The 16,474-nt window shown below is 36.0% G+C and overlaps 1 protein-coding gene across 3 annotated transcripts in view; it reads right to left on the reverse strand.

The window, feature by feature from the left end:
- BRIP1 (BRCA1 interacting helicase 1) overlaps positions 1–16,474 on the reverse strand; it is a 189,322-nt gene that overhangs the window by 119,772 nt on the left and 53,076 nt on the right. For all 3 annotated transcript variants that reach the window (XM_044248524.1, XM_044248523.1, XM_044248522.1), the window contains exons 7-9: positions 10,783–11,073; positions 8,253–8,474; positions 3,951–4,150 (exon numbers count right to left, since the gene is read on the reverse strand). In XM_044248524.1, coding sequence (XP_044104459.1) covers positions 3,951–4,150; positions 8,253–8,474; positions 10,783–11,073 — 713 coding nt within the window. The remainder of the gene's footprint in view (positions 1–3,950; positions 4,151–8,252; positions 8,475–10,782; positions 11,074–16,474) is intronic.

A 16,474-nucleotide genomic window follows, 5' to 3' on the forward strand; every position in this document is an offset into this window, starting at 1 on the left:
AGATCATGTTGAGCCAAGGTAATGAGTCTGGATTCTATTCAAAATCCAGTGGGAATGTTTAAATGAAGGATTGATTGACTGACTGAAAGAATGTGGGCCTGTGAGCAGGGGGGTAGGGAGGACCACAAGGCGGAGAGAGACAATTTTGAGCAGGCTCCACACCCAGCACAGAGCCTGATATGGGGCTTAATCCCATGGCCCTGAGAGCAGGATCTAAGCCTAAATCGAGTCAGATGCTTAACTGACTGAGCCACCCAGGTGTCCCTTAAATGGGGTATTTTAAATAAGAGAGAGACAATCTGGGGCATCTGGGTGGCTCAGTTCATTGATCGTCTGACTTTTGATTTCAGCTCAGGTCATGATCTCAGGGTCATGAAATTGAGCCCCCTGTCTGGCACTTCCAGAGTCTGTTTTAGATTCTCTCTCTTCCTCTCCCTCCACCCCTTCCCTGACTCATGTACTCTCTAAATAAATAAATACAATCTTAAAAAGAGAGAGAGAGAAAAAACCCACTTTAAATGTTTAAAAGGTGATTCCAGTTTCTAAGCTAGAATGGATTATAGGCAAAAGGCAAGAGTGAAAGCGGAGAGCTGCTGGATGCTGTTAAAGAATTCTGGTTAAGAGATGATTCTAGGATAATAGCTATGAGATTGAAGGATTTGGGATATATTGGACTGGTGGCATTTATTAAATTTAATGATGAGTTGGATGAGGTGAGGGTAACATTTTTTAGGTGAGGGTAATTAAGGGTAACATTTTTTATTTGAGGAACTGGCTGGTACTGTTTGCTTAGATAAGAAGACTGGGCATTTGGGGGGAATAGGTAAGGGAAGGGAAGGAGTTTGTTTTGTAAAGTTGAAATTAAAATCCAAACAGATTATAAAGTACAGTTGGATATATGAAAATAGCATTCCAGAGACAAACTAGAATCTAGATTTATTACTGATTGGGTGAGGCACAGATTCAGGCCTTACTAGTACTACTATGGTACTCAGTTATATAATTTAGGCAAAGTACAGAGATAGAGAAGAAATGAGGTCTCAGGACCAAGTCCTGCGGCACTTCAACATTTAGACATCAAACAGAATAAGAACTATCAAAAGAAATTGAGAAAAAATGAACTGTGAGGAAGAGCAAAACCAGAAAGTCTCATAGAGGTTGTCTAGGAAAAAGTACTCCTCTATGTCTCCTCTTGTCTCACTACTTCACTTCTGACATATTTGGTCACTAAATTTAAGTGGGGTTTTTTTTTTTTTTTCCCCTTACACTAAGCAATTCTCCAAAACACTAGCTGGGTGTCCTAGGATTCAATTCAATGCTGACACTAGCTGGAGTTAGCACAGACTCCACAGGCAAAGCATTCAGTATCACAAGACTGCCCTCCTGGCCTCTTCACCTCCAATGTCAGCGTTAAAGTCCCAGTTGTCATCTGTGCTTCTGACCAAGCAATTATAAATCAGATGTTCCCAGGACACCTCCTCAGGTTTGATCATTTACTAGAACAATCCTCAGAACTCCAGGAAATACCTGTTTACCAGTTTTTAATATAATAAAGGATACAGATAAAGAGCCAGATGAAGAGATAAATGGGGAGAGGTCTGGAAGGGTCTGAGCACAGAAGCTTCTATACCTGGAAAGGTAGGATGCTCCAAGAACATAAATGTGTTCACCAATCTGGAAGCTCTCTGAAACCTGGCTTCATCACATAGGCATGATCTATTATCAACTCAATCTGTACCCCCTCTCCCCTTTCCAGAGGGAAATGGGGCTGAAAGTTCTAAGCTACTAATCATGGTTTAGTGTTTCTAGTGAACACCCCCCACCCAGAAGCCCACCAAACACCACCTCATTAGAAAAAAAGACAGTCCTAGCACCCAGGAAATCCCAAAGGATTTAGGAGTTCTGTCAGGAACTAGAGTCAAACATGTTCTTAGTGCTCGTATCACTTAGGAAATTACAAAGGTTTTAGAACTTCTGTAGCAGAAACTGGGGACAGAGAGCAATGTGCATATATTTTCCATTATTTCACAGAAGTTAAGCCAAAACCATTATTCATAGAGATGGTAGTCCACAATACCCAAATGACACTGGTGAGAGGCTGAGTAAGATAACAGAAAATTAACCTTTGGATTGGAACATACGGATCACTGGTGACCTTGATAAGAACAGTTTTAGTAGAATTCTGCAGACAACCCAACCGAGGAAAGACTGGGAAGTGAGAAAATAGAATTAACAACTATATGCAACTCTTTCCACAAATTATGCTGTGAAATAAAAATGACAAACTTCTACATGACAAAAATACCACAAGGAAAGATGTAACCACATGGCAAAATAAGAGGAATGTATTTGCAACTTCTATAATAGACAGGCAAAGGGTTAATGTGCAAAGAGCTTCTACAAATCAATAAGAACCATAACAAAACCAAAAAAGGACAGAGATGTTAACAATCAACAGAAAAGGAAATATAAGTGGCCTTTAAAAATACTTAATATTGGGGTGCTTGGGTGGCCCAGTAGATCAAGTGTCCTTCTCCTGGTTTTGGCTCAGGTAGTGATCTCAGGGTTGTGAGATTGACCCCCATGCTGGGCTCTATGCTCAGTGCTGAATCTGCTTGGGACCTGTCTCCCTTTCTTTCTGCCTCTCCTCACCCTCCAACCTGGTCTCTCTCTCTCCAAAACAAATAAATCACTTTTTAAAAATGCTTAATACCAATCATATTAAGAGAAATTTAAGTAAAAACTACACTGGATGGGGCACCAATGTGGCTCAGTCATTAAGTGTCTGCCTTCAGCTCCGATCATGATCCAGGTTCCTGGGATTGAGCCCCACATCAGGCTCTCTGCAAACTCATCAAGTTGTATATATATTAAATATTTACAGCTTTGTGTATGCCAATCACACTTCAATAAAATGGCTTTAAAAATAACATTTTTATGCTTAAAATAAAGATGACAATGGGGTGTCTGGGTGGCTAAGTCAGTTGCATCTGACTCTTGATTTTGGCTTAGGTCATAATCTCAGGGTTGTGAAATCAAGCCTTATATGCTCAGCAGGGAGTCTGTTAGAGATTCTCTCTCTCCCCATCCTTCTGCTCTTCCCCTCACCTGTAAACACACTCTCTCTAAAATAAATATTACAGAAAAAAATGGAGAAGACAAAAAAATGAAAGTACAATATGCCATCACTGGGTAAAAAAGGAGGAATAGGGAAAAGTATCTATATTGGCTCATATTGGCTCATATATGCATGAAATTTGCTTGTAAATAGGCACTTGTTCAGGAAGAGAGGAACTAAGCAGATGGGGTGGAAAGGAGTTTTTACAACATAAATTTGTATACCTTTTATGTTCAAACATGTGACTATATAACATTCAAAAAATATTTTAAGAAAATGGAAAGAACAGAAAAATGCTGTAGTAAGTGGAATAGGTTGTAGGATCAAGATCTAAGACAAAGAGATTCTAGATCAATAACCTAATGTCTAATAAAATGGAATTCAATGTAAACTTTATTAAAACTATTACTAAATCTAGTAGAGTATTGAGATCTTGGTTAACTAAAACTCATCAAACCAGAGTCCTACTCAAACTGAAAGATAAAGCAATAAATTAAAGCTATAATCCAAAACTTTTAAATATGTTACTTAAAATCCCCTTCAGTTTATGTTTAGTCCAATGTCCTATATACATCATACATGGGGCTGTTAAATTAGTCTCTTAAATTAGAAATAAGATTCACAATTATCAATTTAAAAATTGAATGTTTATTATATTCTTTGAACAAAAGAGAAGTTTGGACTGGCCTATTTCTAAAAGTTTAACAGACAAGGAATAATCCATTTCCCAAGTTGCCTGATCAAAGTTTACTAATTAAAATATTGTGGCATAATAAAGCATGTTTTTAATACAAAGGCAGCAAAAATGACACTGTTAAGAAAATGTTCTTACTTAATTAGGCTATAGCACACAGCTCGTAGGGGTTCATGGTCTTTCTTCCTTATATTATTGTTGACCATACTATCTAGTTCATCTCGAGCAAACCGAAGCTGAACTTCTGTTACACTGTAACTTGCTGATTCCCGAGCACACTCTTCAATGTTATGGGCTTCATCTAAAATGACAATCTGTTCTTTGAGATTGATATCCATCTGTAAGACAAAAAAAATTTCCTGTAAAACATTCAGGAAAATGGACTTAACAGCAGTAGACAAGATATTTTCATTTAAAATTTCATACTACAGGCAAAATGGCAAGGATAATTATATAAGTAACTGATTCCAGGTCTTAAAACTTTTAAAACACTAAAGCTAACAAATATCAGCTCAACATTACAGTTTCTCATTTTTCACTCTCAAAATACTTTGCAAACCTATCAACCAAAATACCTTTTAAGTGAGTCTGGATTAAGGTATAGCTGGCCACATTAAAGTGTATAAAAATCACACTATACAATCTCCAACATGGGGCGCCTGGGTGGCTCAGTGGGTTAAGCCGCTGCCTTCGGCTCGGGTCATGATCTCAGGGTCCTGGGATCGAGTCCCGCATCGGGCTCTCTGCTCAGCAGGGAGCCTGCTTCCCTCTCTCTCTCTCTGCCTGCCTCTCCATCTACTTGTGATTTCTCTCTGACAAATAAATAAATAAAATTAAAAAAAAAAAAAAAAAAAAGATTTACAATCTCCAACATAATGTTAAAAGGGGGCAAACAAGGTGACATGATCATCTATCTAAAAACCCAAGATGACAAACTGAAAAATTATTAAAAATTAACAAGATAAATGTATTCAAAATAAATGTTCAGAAATCAACATTTCTGAACAAAAAAGTGGGGGTGCAAACAAAAAAACTTTAAAACTAAAATAATTATACAGGATTCAAAAGACTCTCAAAATAAAATACAGCATGTATCTATTTCATTTATGTTGTTCCTACATCCCTTCTTTTTTTTTTTTTAGATTTTACTTATTTGTCAGAGAGAGAGAGAAAGAGAGAGAGATTGAGAGTGAGCACAGGCAGAAAGAGTGGCAGGCAGAGGGAGAAGCAGGCTCCCTGCTTAGCAAGGAGCCCGATGCGGAACTCGATCCCAGGACGCTGGGATCATGACCTGAGCCAAAGACAGCTGCTTAACCAACTGAGCCACCCAGGCGTCCCTACATCCCTTCATTTTGAGAATTATTCTTCCCCAGCTACATGTGATGTGGATAGAACTGTTAATCAAGGGACATTACCACTCTCACAACACAGACTCAGAACCCAGGTTTGTGAATTAAATCAAGTATTCCATCCCTCTACAGTCACAGGTTCAAGAATGGAAATGAGTGTCAATGTAGGCCAATCAGAGAAATCTGGATACTAAATTTAAGATCATGTTCTTTTTTTCCAGGTTAGGTGGCTGCTTGAGGTTATCTTTGTTCCCATTGGAAAGAAACAGCCTGAAAATAAAGACTTCACAATGAAATTGGTCAAGTACTTTTTTCTTTAAGCTCTACTGAAACTGGGTTTCTGTCATTTGCAATTGAAAGACTCCTGGCTTACATGAAGAAATGTTACAAAGTAATTGCCAGTGAGTTATTCTGAGGAAAAAATATATAGAGTTGACAATGACTGAAAAAGAACCATGGAAGAATAAGAAATATATTGGGGTTCAAAAGATGAGTTGAGGGGTGCCTGGGTGGCTTAGCTGGTTAAGTGTCCAACTCTTCATTTCAGCTAAGGTCATGAACCCAGGCTTGTGAGATCAAGCCCCACATCAGGATCCCCACTGGGCATGGAGCCTGCTTAAGATTCTCCCTCTCCTGCTGTCCTCCATCCCTCTCTCCCATAAATAAATAAATAGTGAGTAGAATTTGGATTTGGATAGCAAAGGGAGTCAGGCATTTCAATACAGGCATCATCAAAAGCAGAGATATAGTTAGGAACGAGGTATCCTCAGGGGACTATGAGGTAATTTTTGAAGGGTCCAAGTTGGGAGTTTGTAGTGGATGGCAGATTCAAGCCAGACTACTGAGCATCATGAGAGTAAGCTTAAGAGAAATGGACTTGAATCAACAGATGAATGGATAAAGATGTGGGGTGTGTATGTGTGTGTGTATAATGGAATGCTACTTAGCCATCAAAAAGAATGAAATCTTGCCATCTGCAATGACACAATGGAACTAGAGGGTATTATGCTAAGCAAAATAAGTCAATCAGAGAAAGACAATTATCATATGATCTCATTCATACATGGAATTTAAGAGACCAAACAGAGGATCATGTGGGAAGGGAGGGAAAAATAAAACAAGATGAAGTGAGACAAACCGTAAGAGACTCTTAGTCATGGGAAACAAACTGAGGGTTGCTGGAGGGCAGGGGAATTGGGGGGATGGGATAACTGGGTGATGGACCTTAAGGACGGCACATGATGTAACATGCACTGGGTATTACATAAGACTGATGAATCAATGAAATCTACCTCTGAAACTAATAATACACTATATGTTTATTAACTGAAATCAATTTTTTAAAAATTTTTAAAAATTGAATAAAATAAGAGATATGGACTTTAACTCATGAGCCAAGAGTGCAATATATTTTCAAGCAGAAGAAAGATGTAATGAAAGTAATATCAGGAAGACTGACCTGGCATTGATATGTATAGTGGCTCAAATGAAAGGGGACTAGCCAAGAGTAAACCAAATAAGAGGACAGCAGGAATAGTAAACATAATAATGCCTATTAAGTTTAAATAGAAAGCTAATGAGTGCTGTGCAGTCAGATCTAGAGAGAAGAATAACAGGGGAATATATGAAATTATTCTTTTTTTTAAAAGAAAGCTCCATGCCCAGTGGGGAGCCCAAAGTGGGGCCCAAACTCATGACCTTGGGATCAAGACCTGAGCGGAGATGAAGAGTCAGATAGCTAGGGTACCTGGGTGGTTCAGTGGGTTAAACCCTCTACCTTCAGCTCAGGTCATGATCCCAGGGTCCTGGGATCAAGCCCCACATTGGGCTCTCTGCTCGGCGGGAAGCCTGCTTCCCTTCCTCTCTCTCTGCCTACTTGTGATCTCTGTCTGTCAGATAAATAAATAAAGAGTCAGATGCCTAACAGAATGAGCCACCCAGGCTTCCCCCAAGTAATTCACTTTTTCTCTTATGCTGCAACAACTGGATGGTTCTAAGAAAAACCGTGCAAATAAACACAAATACGATATCCAAACTTCATTTCTTAAAATCTCACAAAGCGTAATTTGCATAGTATACATATTCTCCCCCCAAAGTTCTTTAAACTATAAATTTTTCAGATGAACGTTTTAAAATAATTCTGACCATTCATAAATAGAAGGACTGATACTTATTATTGGGTCTCAACTGGGAGTAATTTTGCCCCCAGGTTATATTTGGCAACGTCTGGAGACATTTTTGATTGTGACAGCTGTTAAGCGTGCAACCAGTGTCTAGTGGATAAAACCAGATGCTGCTTAGCATCCTACAGAGCACAAGATAAATGACCACAACAAAACACTGTCAAGCCCAAAATGTCATTATTATAGGCTGAAAAACCCCATCAGAATCCCACTCTGTGGGGCACCTGGGTGGCTCAGTTGGTTAAAGTAGCTGCCTTTGGCTCAGGTCATGATCCTAGGGTCCTGGGCTTGAGCCCCGCTTCAGGCTCCCTGCTCAGCGGAGAGCCTGCTTCTCCCTCTCCCTCCACCTGCCACTCTGCCTACTTGTTTTCTCTCACTCTCTGTCAAATAAATAAACAAAATCTTAAAAAAAAAAAGAAAAAAAAAGAATCCCACTCAGTACTAGCTCTTTAAAAGTATAAATTACTAGATCTTCAAAAGTATTAATTACTTTAGACATTAAAATGTTAATATCTAGGGGCGCCTGGGTGGCTCAGTGGGTTAAGCCGCTGCCTTCGGCTCAGGTCATGATCTCGGGGTCCTGGGATCGAGTTCCGCATCGGGCTGTCTGCTCGGCAGGGAGCCTGCTTCCCTCTCTCTCTCTCTGCCTATCTCTCCGTCTACTTGTGATTTCTCTCTGTCAAATAAATAAATAAAATCTTTAAAAAAAAAAAATGTTAATATCTAAAATTCAGTTTTTAATACATCTCAGTATATGTTTTCAGTACTCTAATCTGCTTATACATTTACATAAATTAAATATAAAGCAAAAAAATAAAGTAAAAAGTAAAACATCTAAAAGCTTTCACATTGATCATTCATATTCCAATACATAGGAGAAAAGTTCTAATTTTCACACAGTTACTCACACTTTCCCTTATTTGTGCATCTAGAAGATAGTTGTAAGGACAAAATATTATGTGAGCATCTTCTATTAGTTCTCGTGCTGTGTAATACGGACATGCCTTTAGTTTTTTCCCCAAGCTGACAAGTTCTTCTATATCCCAGGCTTTGCACATCCCTTGAAGAGTTTGTAATGTGTGTTGATCACTAATTTTATGTACACCGTGATAAAGATAGCAGGATTTGCCCTAAAAATAAACAGGCATTACTGAAATGTGAATCAATGCTGGAACAAAAGAATAAAACAAGTTTATCTCAGTATTTTCAGAACATCATTAAAACCACAAAGACTTTACAGTAGAGAAATTATACTGTATCCATAATCACAACCATTTTAAAGAAACTCTATTAGTTGACTCAGACAGAGCTCCAGATCAGTACAGCTCTAGATACCCCAAATTAACCTGAAAAAAGTTTTTAATTATGCTTGTTTTGCCTTTGCTTTGATTATAAAGTGATATTAGGCAAAAATATTTCTTGAAAGATACAAAAGAACAATGGTATCACTGGTTGCTTTCAAAGATGATACTTAAGTGACTTGAGGACAACAGTGAGAGAGATTTTTCTCTATAAACAATTCTGTATATTTTCAGTTTGAGCCATGAGACTGTATTACTTAATCAAATATAAGTAAGTAAAAAAAAAAAAAAGGAAGAGAGGAGAAAGGGAGAGAGGAATGTCTTAGGGGAAACTATAAAGAGTGTTCACTATAAAATATCTAGAAGATACAAAGGAGTACAAAAATTCCACTAAATTATCTATAATTCTATAACAGAAAGAATGTACTAGTAACATTTTGATGTACTTCATTTATTCTTCTTCTATACATATGTATATATGGACACATCTATAAAATGTGACCCAACATTAAAATAATGAGAGCATGATTATTAACCATTAAATCTCATCTTCACAAAAAACATATTTTTCCATACCTAAAATAATTTTGTAGAATTATTTCTGGTGCTAGTTAATTATTTTTTCTTAATTGAAACAAAAATTAACTTTCAGCAGATAAATGCATTGCTTTTCCAGTATAGGAGCACTTTCGTAAAAAAGAAACAGTGAACAAAAACACATGTGCCTTTGGATCAAGCCAAAAAATCAGAAAGTTTACACTTTAAGGGCACTTAGAACGACACTCCTGTGAAGAATGATAGCAAAACCAGAATGGCTCATCCATTTTAGCAGTGTAACACAATCCTGAGGGGAGACTGTCAATTGAAGTGTTATCACACTTTAAACTCCTTTTTCCCCAAACTGTCAGTTATCTATTTATCATTTCGCTTTGGTAATTCAGCCATAGTAAACACAGACACCTACAGTGACTTTGTAATTGGCCATCATTACAATACCAAATTACCCTAAGGACTTGAGAACAAGAGAGTGTTCGTGTTTGGCTATGAGCTAAGCATTCTGAGGCAGAATTAGGTCCAGACAAATAACTAAAAGCAGGTATCTTCAAGTATTTATAACCAAGGAGAAAGAAATGCATAATACAAAATAACTTATTCACATTACATGGGTAGAAGGTGATATACCAATTAAATGAAACTTTAGGGGCTATGGCTCATGGTCTTTTGAGACCATGAGAACCAACTCTAGAACCAACTCTGACAAAATACTAGTGAAAGAACTTTCAAAATATATTAATTTGTCACTGATCATTTCACAGACTATCAATTTATTATTCATGAATAAATTCTGAGTGTATTCCAGACTTGTAGGCAGTTTCAGACTAAACAAGTTATTAAACTGTACAGACCACCAAACTAATACCATTAAAAAAATTATGTATTTACTAAGAAAGACTTCTTAATTTCTACCTTGACCAAATTCATATTCAAGATTTTCCTGGAATACTTTAAAACCACCAATGACATATCTTTAAAGTTAATAATTTCATATAACTTTTTTTGAAAGAGAAGTTTATACTAATCAAAATTACAAGATAGGATAATAATTATATTTCTCATTTAACACAAAAACTTTTAAAAATTTACTCAGAAAGAGACCCTAAATAAACTATCTTTTAATTAAGTTTTAAAATATATAAAATATATTAATTAGATCAAATTTGACTAACTTATTTAAATACTTTATCTCCTCCTATGACTCATCCATATCTGACTATTTTTGGTAGTGGGATTTCAACGAGGTAAGAAGGTATCTGACTAAAATGGGAATTAATTTCAAGGAATTAAATATCCCAAAGCTTTAGAACCAAAACCTGTCATTTTAAACTTACGATTTTCTTTTTTTTATTATGTTATGTTAGTCACCGTACAGTACGTCATCAGTTTTTGATGTAGAAAGATTTTATGGTAAAGTTACTTTTCAAAAAATAGCAATACTAGCAATTAATTTGATTTTTGTAAGTTATTTGACTATCACGGGAAATACACATATAAAACAGAAAATGAATGTGTAGAAAATTGAGCAAATTGAATCTTTTCAGCCTTATTTTTTTCTCTAAAACAAAATAACTTTACTCACATTTTTTCCATCCAGCAATTCCATGCACTTTTCATTTCTGTTGAAGTTACCTATTACTTCAGGATGGATGCAAGTATGATCCCTGCTGGAGAGAATAGTCATTGGGACCCCGGAGTATGCTGTCCTCCGGAGTTCTCTAGTAATCTGAGCTATCTGTTTGTGTGTGCGTGTCCCAAAATATATTTTGGGTATCTTGGATTTCCCCCCATGATCCTTCTTAGTGGCATTTGAGGAATCTTGACTGCTTCCTTGTTTAGTAGAACAACAACACCTGGAACAGTGACCAGGGGTCTGTAACAAAGGAAAGAAAAGACAATTTATGTCTGGCATGCCAAAAAAAAGTTATGAAACCTCTCACAAAATCAGAACCTGTAAGTAATAAAACACAACTACCAAAGAGAAATTTCAAGATATTACATCATCTAAAACTTGCCATTAAAGAAAAAAAAATACAAATTCCATTTCAAATTGGTTTTCTTGCACTCTTCAAAGTTATAAACAATGTTTCCACATTTGCATGGCTTTCTAACATATCATTCTGACACTCAAATTCTAAATGTTCTAAGAGGTTTTAATTCTAATTATAAAAATAAGATAAAATGGAGGACAATTTTCATTTTTGCTTAGGCTTCAAGTAAACTCGTAATACTACAGTTTAGAGTTGATAATGTTATTTTTGTTCACAGCATAGCCCATTCAAATATTCTGTACCAACATTGTAAAGAGCATTTTAAATACAGCTTGCAAAAAATAGAAATATCAAGTCAAATCTAAAATGTCATTAAATATAAGAAAAATATTATCTACCATAGGGATGCAAATGGATGAAAATTATTAATATGTATTAATAAAGGCAGGTTGTTTGTCTGGAACAAGTACATCTGAAATTTGATTACCTGTCATGGAATTCAAATCCATCAGTATAATTTTTCAGGACAGCTTTTTCTGAACAATTTTACTCATAATTCAGTTCCATAATTTAAATAATTAGATAAATGTCTCCTTAAACACAACATATGGAACAGCAGGAATATAGTTTGTAATTTACCTGATTTTCCTCTTCTGTTTCCCAACTCAAAAATAAAATAAAAAATCTAATGCTATACATTAGAACCATGAGTTCTTAAGACTATTCTATTTAATGCTATCCATTAGAACCATGAGTTCTTAATAACTACTCTCTCCTCAATCTCAATTAGTATACAAATGAGACAAAATGCAGTCTCATTTAAGAGAAATACTGTGAAATAGTTACTGAAGGGGTCACTGACAGGGAAAAAAAGCTAAATAGCACAGTAGCTTAAGAGAATTTGTTCAACTGAACAAATACACCATTTAACTGAAGACTTTTTTTTAAATTATAATCAGTAAGAGTAGCCTTCATAAACAAATGCTAAGTCATAGCATGTTACACCACAACACTGGGGATCAAGCTGTCTTTTAGCCTCAACTCGGTAGAAAAGCAAGTTCAAATTACTCCCAGTCTCGCTCAACCTTGTCCGCCATTAAATATTACAATACATGATAGAATGGATGTAAATGTGACCCTTCTGGAGCTGTCACTCACTGGGATAAAAGGTTCACTGATGTGCCAAATAAACAGTCAGTCAAAGCAGATAAAGTTACAGTCATGCTGGAATTGTTACATTCCCCTCTCAAGTTGCCAGTAGCAGCAGATTTCATTACAGAGTGCTGCCACATTAAATAGCCAGTTCCAAATATCCTGCCTTCTATATTGAATAATTACTTATTCACTGAAAGGATAAAAAGAAGAGTTATGAATGGAGCTCTTGTCAACAGCGAGGCAGGAAACAGCTGACATGTGGTTTATGTTACATATGTTGCAATATCTAACAATTTATGGTCATACAGAAAATGGAATGCAAATTATATCATGATATTTCTGACTCAATTTTTTTGGCCTTTGCAATGATCACATTAATTAATTAACCTAGTAAATGAGGTGAAATAACTCTAGGTAGCAGAATTAGTTTACTTTTCAATACCTTTAATCTTTTCACTCAATTATACTATTTCTCTTCCCTATGATATGATAAATTAAATACTGAATATTAAGTTGAATAATGGAATGCTATATACTATATGGATATATTATATCCAAGCATAAAAGTAATCTAATAAAGTGGTCTTCTCTCAAGGCTTCAAAAACCTCCCTTTTGATGAAACACTTTGAACATCAATTCCACTTAAAGCTTTACCACCTAAACCTTTCATTTTAATTCCACTTTTTTCTAACCAAAAGTCCAAACAATATTGAAATAAACAAAATGAGCCAACCACCTATGACAAATAATGTAATATATAACCTACAGACCCTCATACATATATATCTCCTATATAACTTTTTTCAAATAAAAAGGGATGCTATTATACAGTTTTATAATGCTGTTTTATATTAAAACGTTTTTTTACTTTTTAAAAGGGATGAATTTGGCATTAGTAATTTTAAAAAAGGATCTCCCTATCTTAAAATGTTATGATAGTAGCTATAACTAACAAAAATAAAAGATCAAGAACTAATTTCAGGAAACTTTTCCCATTATAGCAGCTTTATTTAGGAACTTTAAATTTGGTTTTCACTCCATAGCTGATAAAACTATAAGCTATGGTTAATTCTATATCAAACATGTTTTTGTTCATTATGTCTTACAATGGTCTGAAGCAAGTATATCTTCTAAGAACATGGTTTTCTAGTGGTTGTTTAGGCAAGTATTGTAGAAGATGGAAATTAAGAAAGAACGTTGATTCTTTTTCTTTTGCAATACTAAAAAATTATTTCTTCAGGTGTGATTGTCTACTGAAGTTCTATTTAAAGGATTTGGTACAATCATTTAATATAGGAAAAAACTGAATGTGGCAAGAGAAGAGAGGCTTCAAAAAGACATTTGGAATTATTTGCACCAAAATCACTTATTTTCAGGGGCGCCTGGACAGCTCAGTGGGTTAAAGTCTCTGCCTTCGGCTCCGGTCATGATCCCAGGGTCCTGGGGTCGAGCCCTGCATCAGGCTCTCTGCTCAACAGGGAGCCTGCTACCCTTCTACTCTCTCTCTGCCTGCCTCTCTGCCTACTTGTGATCTCTGTCTATCAAGTTAATAAATGAAATCTTTAAAAAACAAAACAAAAAAAATCACTTATTTTCAATTCTGAAAGAAAACTAGAGAAAGAATACTGAAAACAGCCAAGACAGAAGTCCTAATATCCTCCAATCCAATTAATAGGCTAACACTTTATGACTCTCTCTCTGAAACACTTTGAACTAGCCATCTTTAAACAATAAATGAACAAAATAAAATAATTTTGTACCTTTAATTATGTATTTCTCCTGCTAACAAGCTATTAGGTTTATCTTTCAAAGATATATTTTCCTTTTGCTTTTGACCTTTGATTTTATAGAGATTGCATGAGGAAGAGGAGAATAAATTAAAAAGTATTCATTTTCATCCAACATATCTGAATGTCAAGAAAGGTAAAACATATAGGCTCCCTAAAACCTATAATGTATAATCTAAAATCTATAACCTATAATCTAAAACCTGTAAGACCTGAAAGTGGCAGAGCAGTCCTTTAAGAGATGGCTTCTTCTCCTATAGTTAGATACTGTCTAGAGTCCTTTTACTTCAACAAAAGACAAGAGAACCCAACCCAAATAACACCAAAATTCCATTATTATTTAAGGAGAAAAAAAAAAACAAATAAACAAACAAACAAAACTACAGGAGCACATGACTGGCTCAATCAGTGGAGCATGTGACTCTTGATCTCAGGGTCATGAGTTCAAGCCCCACGTTGGGCATGGAGCCTACATACCTATGAAGAAACACAAGAGATGCATATGGGTGTGACAGCTATATTTTTTCCACGTGTAGGAGTCACTTGTTTAAAAATACATTTCAGGGGCACCTGGGTGGCTCAGCAGGTTAAAGCCTCTGCCTTTGGCTCAGGTCATGATCCCAGGGTCCTGGGATAGAGCCCCGCATTGGGCTCTCTGCTCGGCAGGGACCCTACTTCCTCCTCTCTCTCTGCCTGCTTCTCTGCCTACTTGTGATCTCCGTCTGTCAAATAAATAAATAAAATCTTTTAAAAAAATACATTTCAAATCTATGATAGTCAAAACTGTTCTTAGAGGGTCAGTAATCAAGGATTTTAGAAAATTTCCTTCATGTCTAACAATTTCTATTCTCTCTCTTGTTCTACAATATAGAAATATATATTAATTTTTTTGAAAGAATGAAGAAAGATTATAAGATTTGATCTTGAAAGACCAAATTCTGAGTCCTTGTCGCTTTCACAAAGCTGTAAGTTCAAGTAAGATAGGATATAATTTCAAAGTCTTAAGTTTCATAAATTTCTCCAACCTTTCCCCACAAAAACAACATAAAAACTTCTATGCCTAGGGGCACCTAGATGGCTCAGTTAGTTAAGCATCTGCCTTCAGTTCAGATCATGATCCTGAAGTCTGGGAATTGAGCCCTGCATTGGGCTCCCTGCTCAGCAGGGAGTCTGCTTCTCCCTCTGTCCCTCACCCCGCTTGTACTCTCTCTTAAATAAATAAAACCGTTAAAAAATATATTAAGAGGGTCACCTGGGTGGCTCAGTGGGTTAAAGCCTCTGCCTTCGGCTCAGGTCACGACCTCAGGGTCCTGGGAGCGAGTCCTGAATCGGGCTCTTTGCTCAGCAGGGAGCCTGCCTCCCCCTCTCTCCCTGCGTGCCTCTGCCTACTTGTAATCTCTGTCAAATAAATAAATAAAATCTTTAAAATACATATTAAGAAATAACTATGGTTGGGCACATGGGTAGCTAAGTCGGTTAAAGCCTCTGCCTTCGGCTTAGGTCATGATCCCAGAGTCCTGGGATCAAGTCCCGCATCAGGCTCTCTGCTCACAGGGAGCCTATTTCCCTCTCTCTCTCTCTGCCCACCTCTCTGCCTACTTGTGATCTCTGTTAAATAAATAAACAAACTCTTAAAAAAAAAAAAACTATAGTTAAATAGTTGAAAAATAAAAATGAGTACAGTGACTAAATACATTTTAAAAATGGAAAATAATAAAGGAAAGCTATGAACTATTGTATTTTCTGAGAAGTTATTTTGCTAATTCAAAAATCAGGTAACCTTCTAAAAGAAGGCTATGAATTAGATTCTAAACACAGACATAAAAAATAACTATATAAAAGAGATGCAAAAAATTGCTATATAAAAGAGAGGAAAAAAATAACTATATAAAAGAGAGGAAAAAAGACTAAAAAGAAGTTTTGTAGGAAATAAAGGGAAAACTAGGTCCATAAAATAATTACATACTTTTCTGAAACTTTCCATATCTTTATTGTCTTTCAATCACACTGTAAATTCCTTGAGGACATAAACTATGTCTTATATTTCTTTATATAACTCATTCATTAAACATGGTATTTTGCATATGACTATAACTTAAAATTTTTTTAATTGATGGACCGTGACTTATGTCACCAAGCCAAGTACTATACATATACAACACTGTTGTTATCCAATAGATGTATAATTGATGTTCTAATTTGAAGTTCTTCACACATCAAAAAGTTACTTCAAAATAAAAATGTTAGGGATACCTGGGTGGCTCAGTTGGTTAAGTGACTGCCTTCGGCTCGGGTCATGATCCCGGAGTCCCGGGATCAAGTCCCGCATCGGGCTCCCAG

Source organism: Neovison vison, chromosome 5 (assembly GCF_020171115.1).
Source record: "Neovison vison isolate M4711 chromosome 5, ASM_NN_V1, whole genome shotgun sequence".
Lineage (NCBI taxonomy): Eukaryota > Metazoa > Chordata > Mammalia > Carnivora > Mustelidae > Neogale > Neogale vison.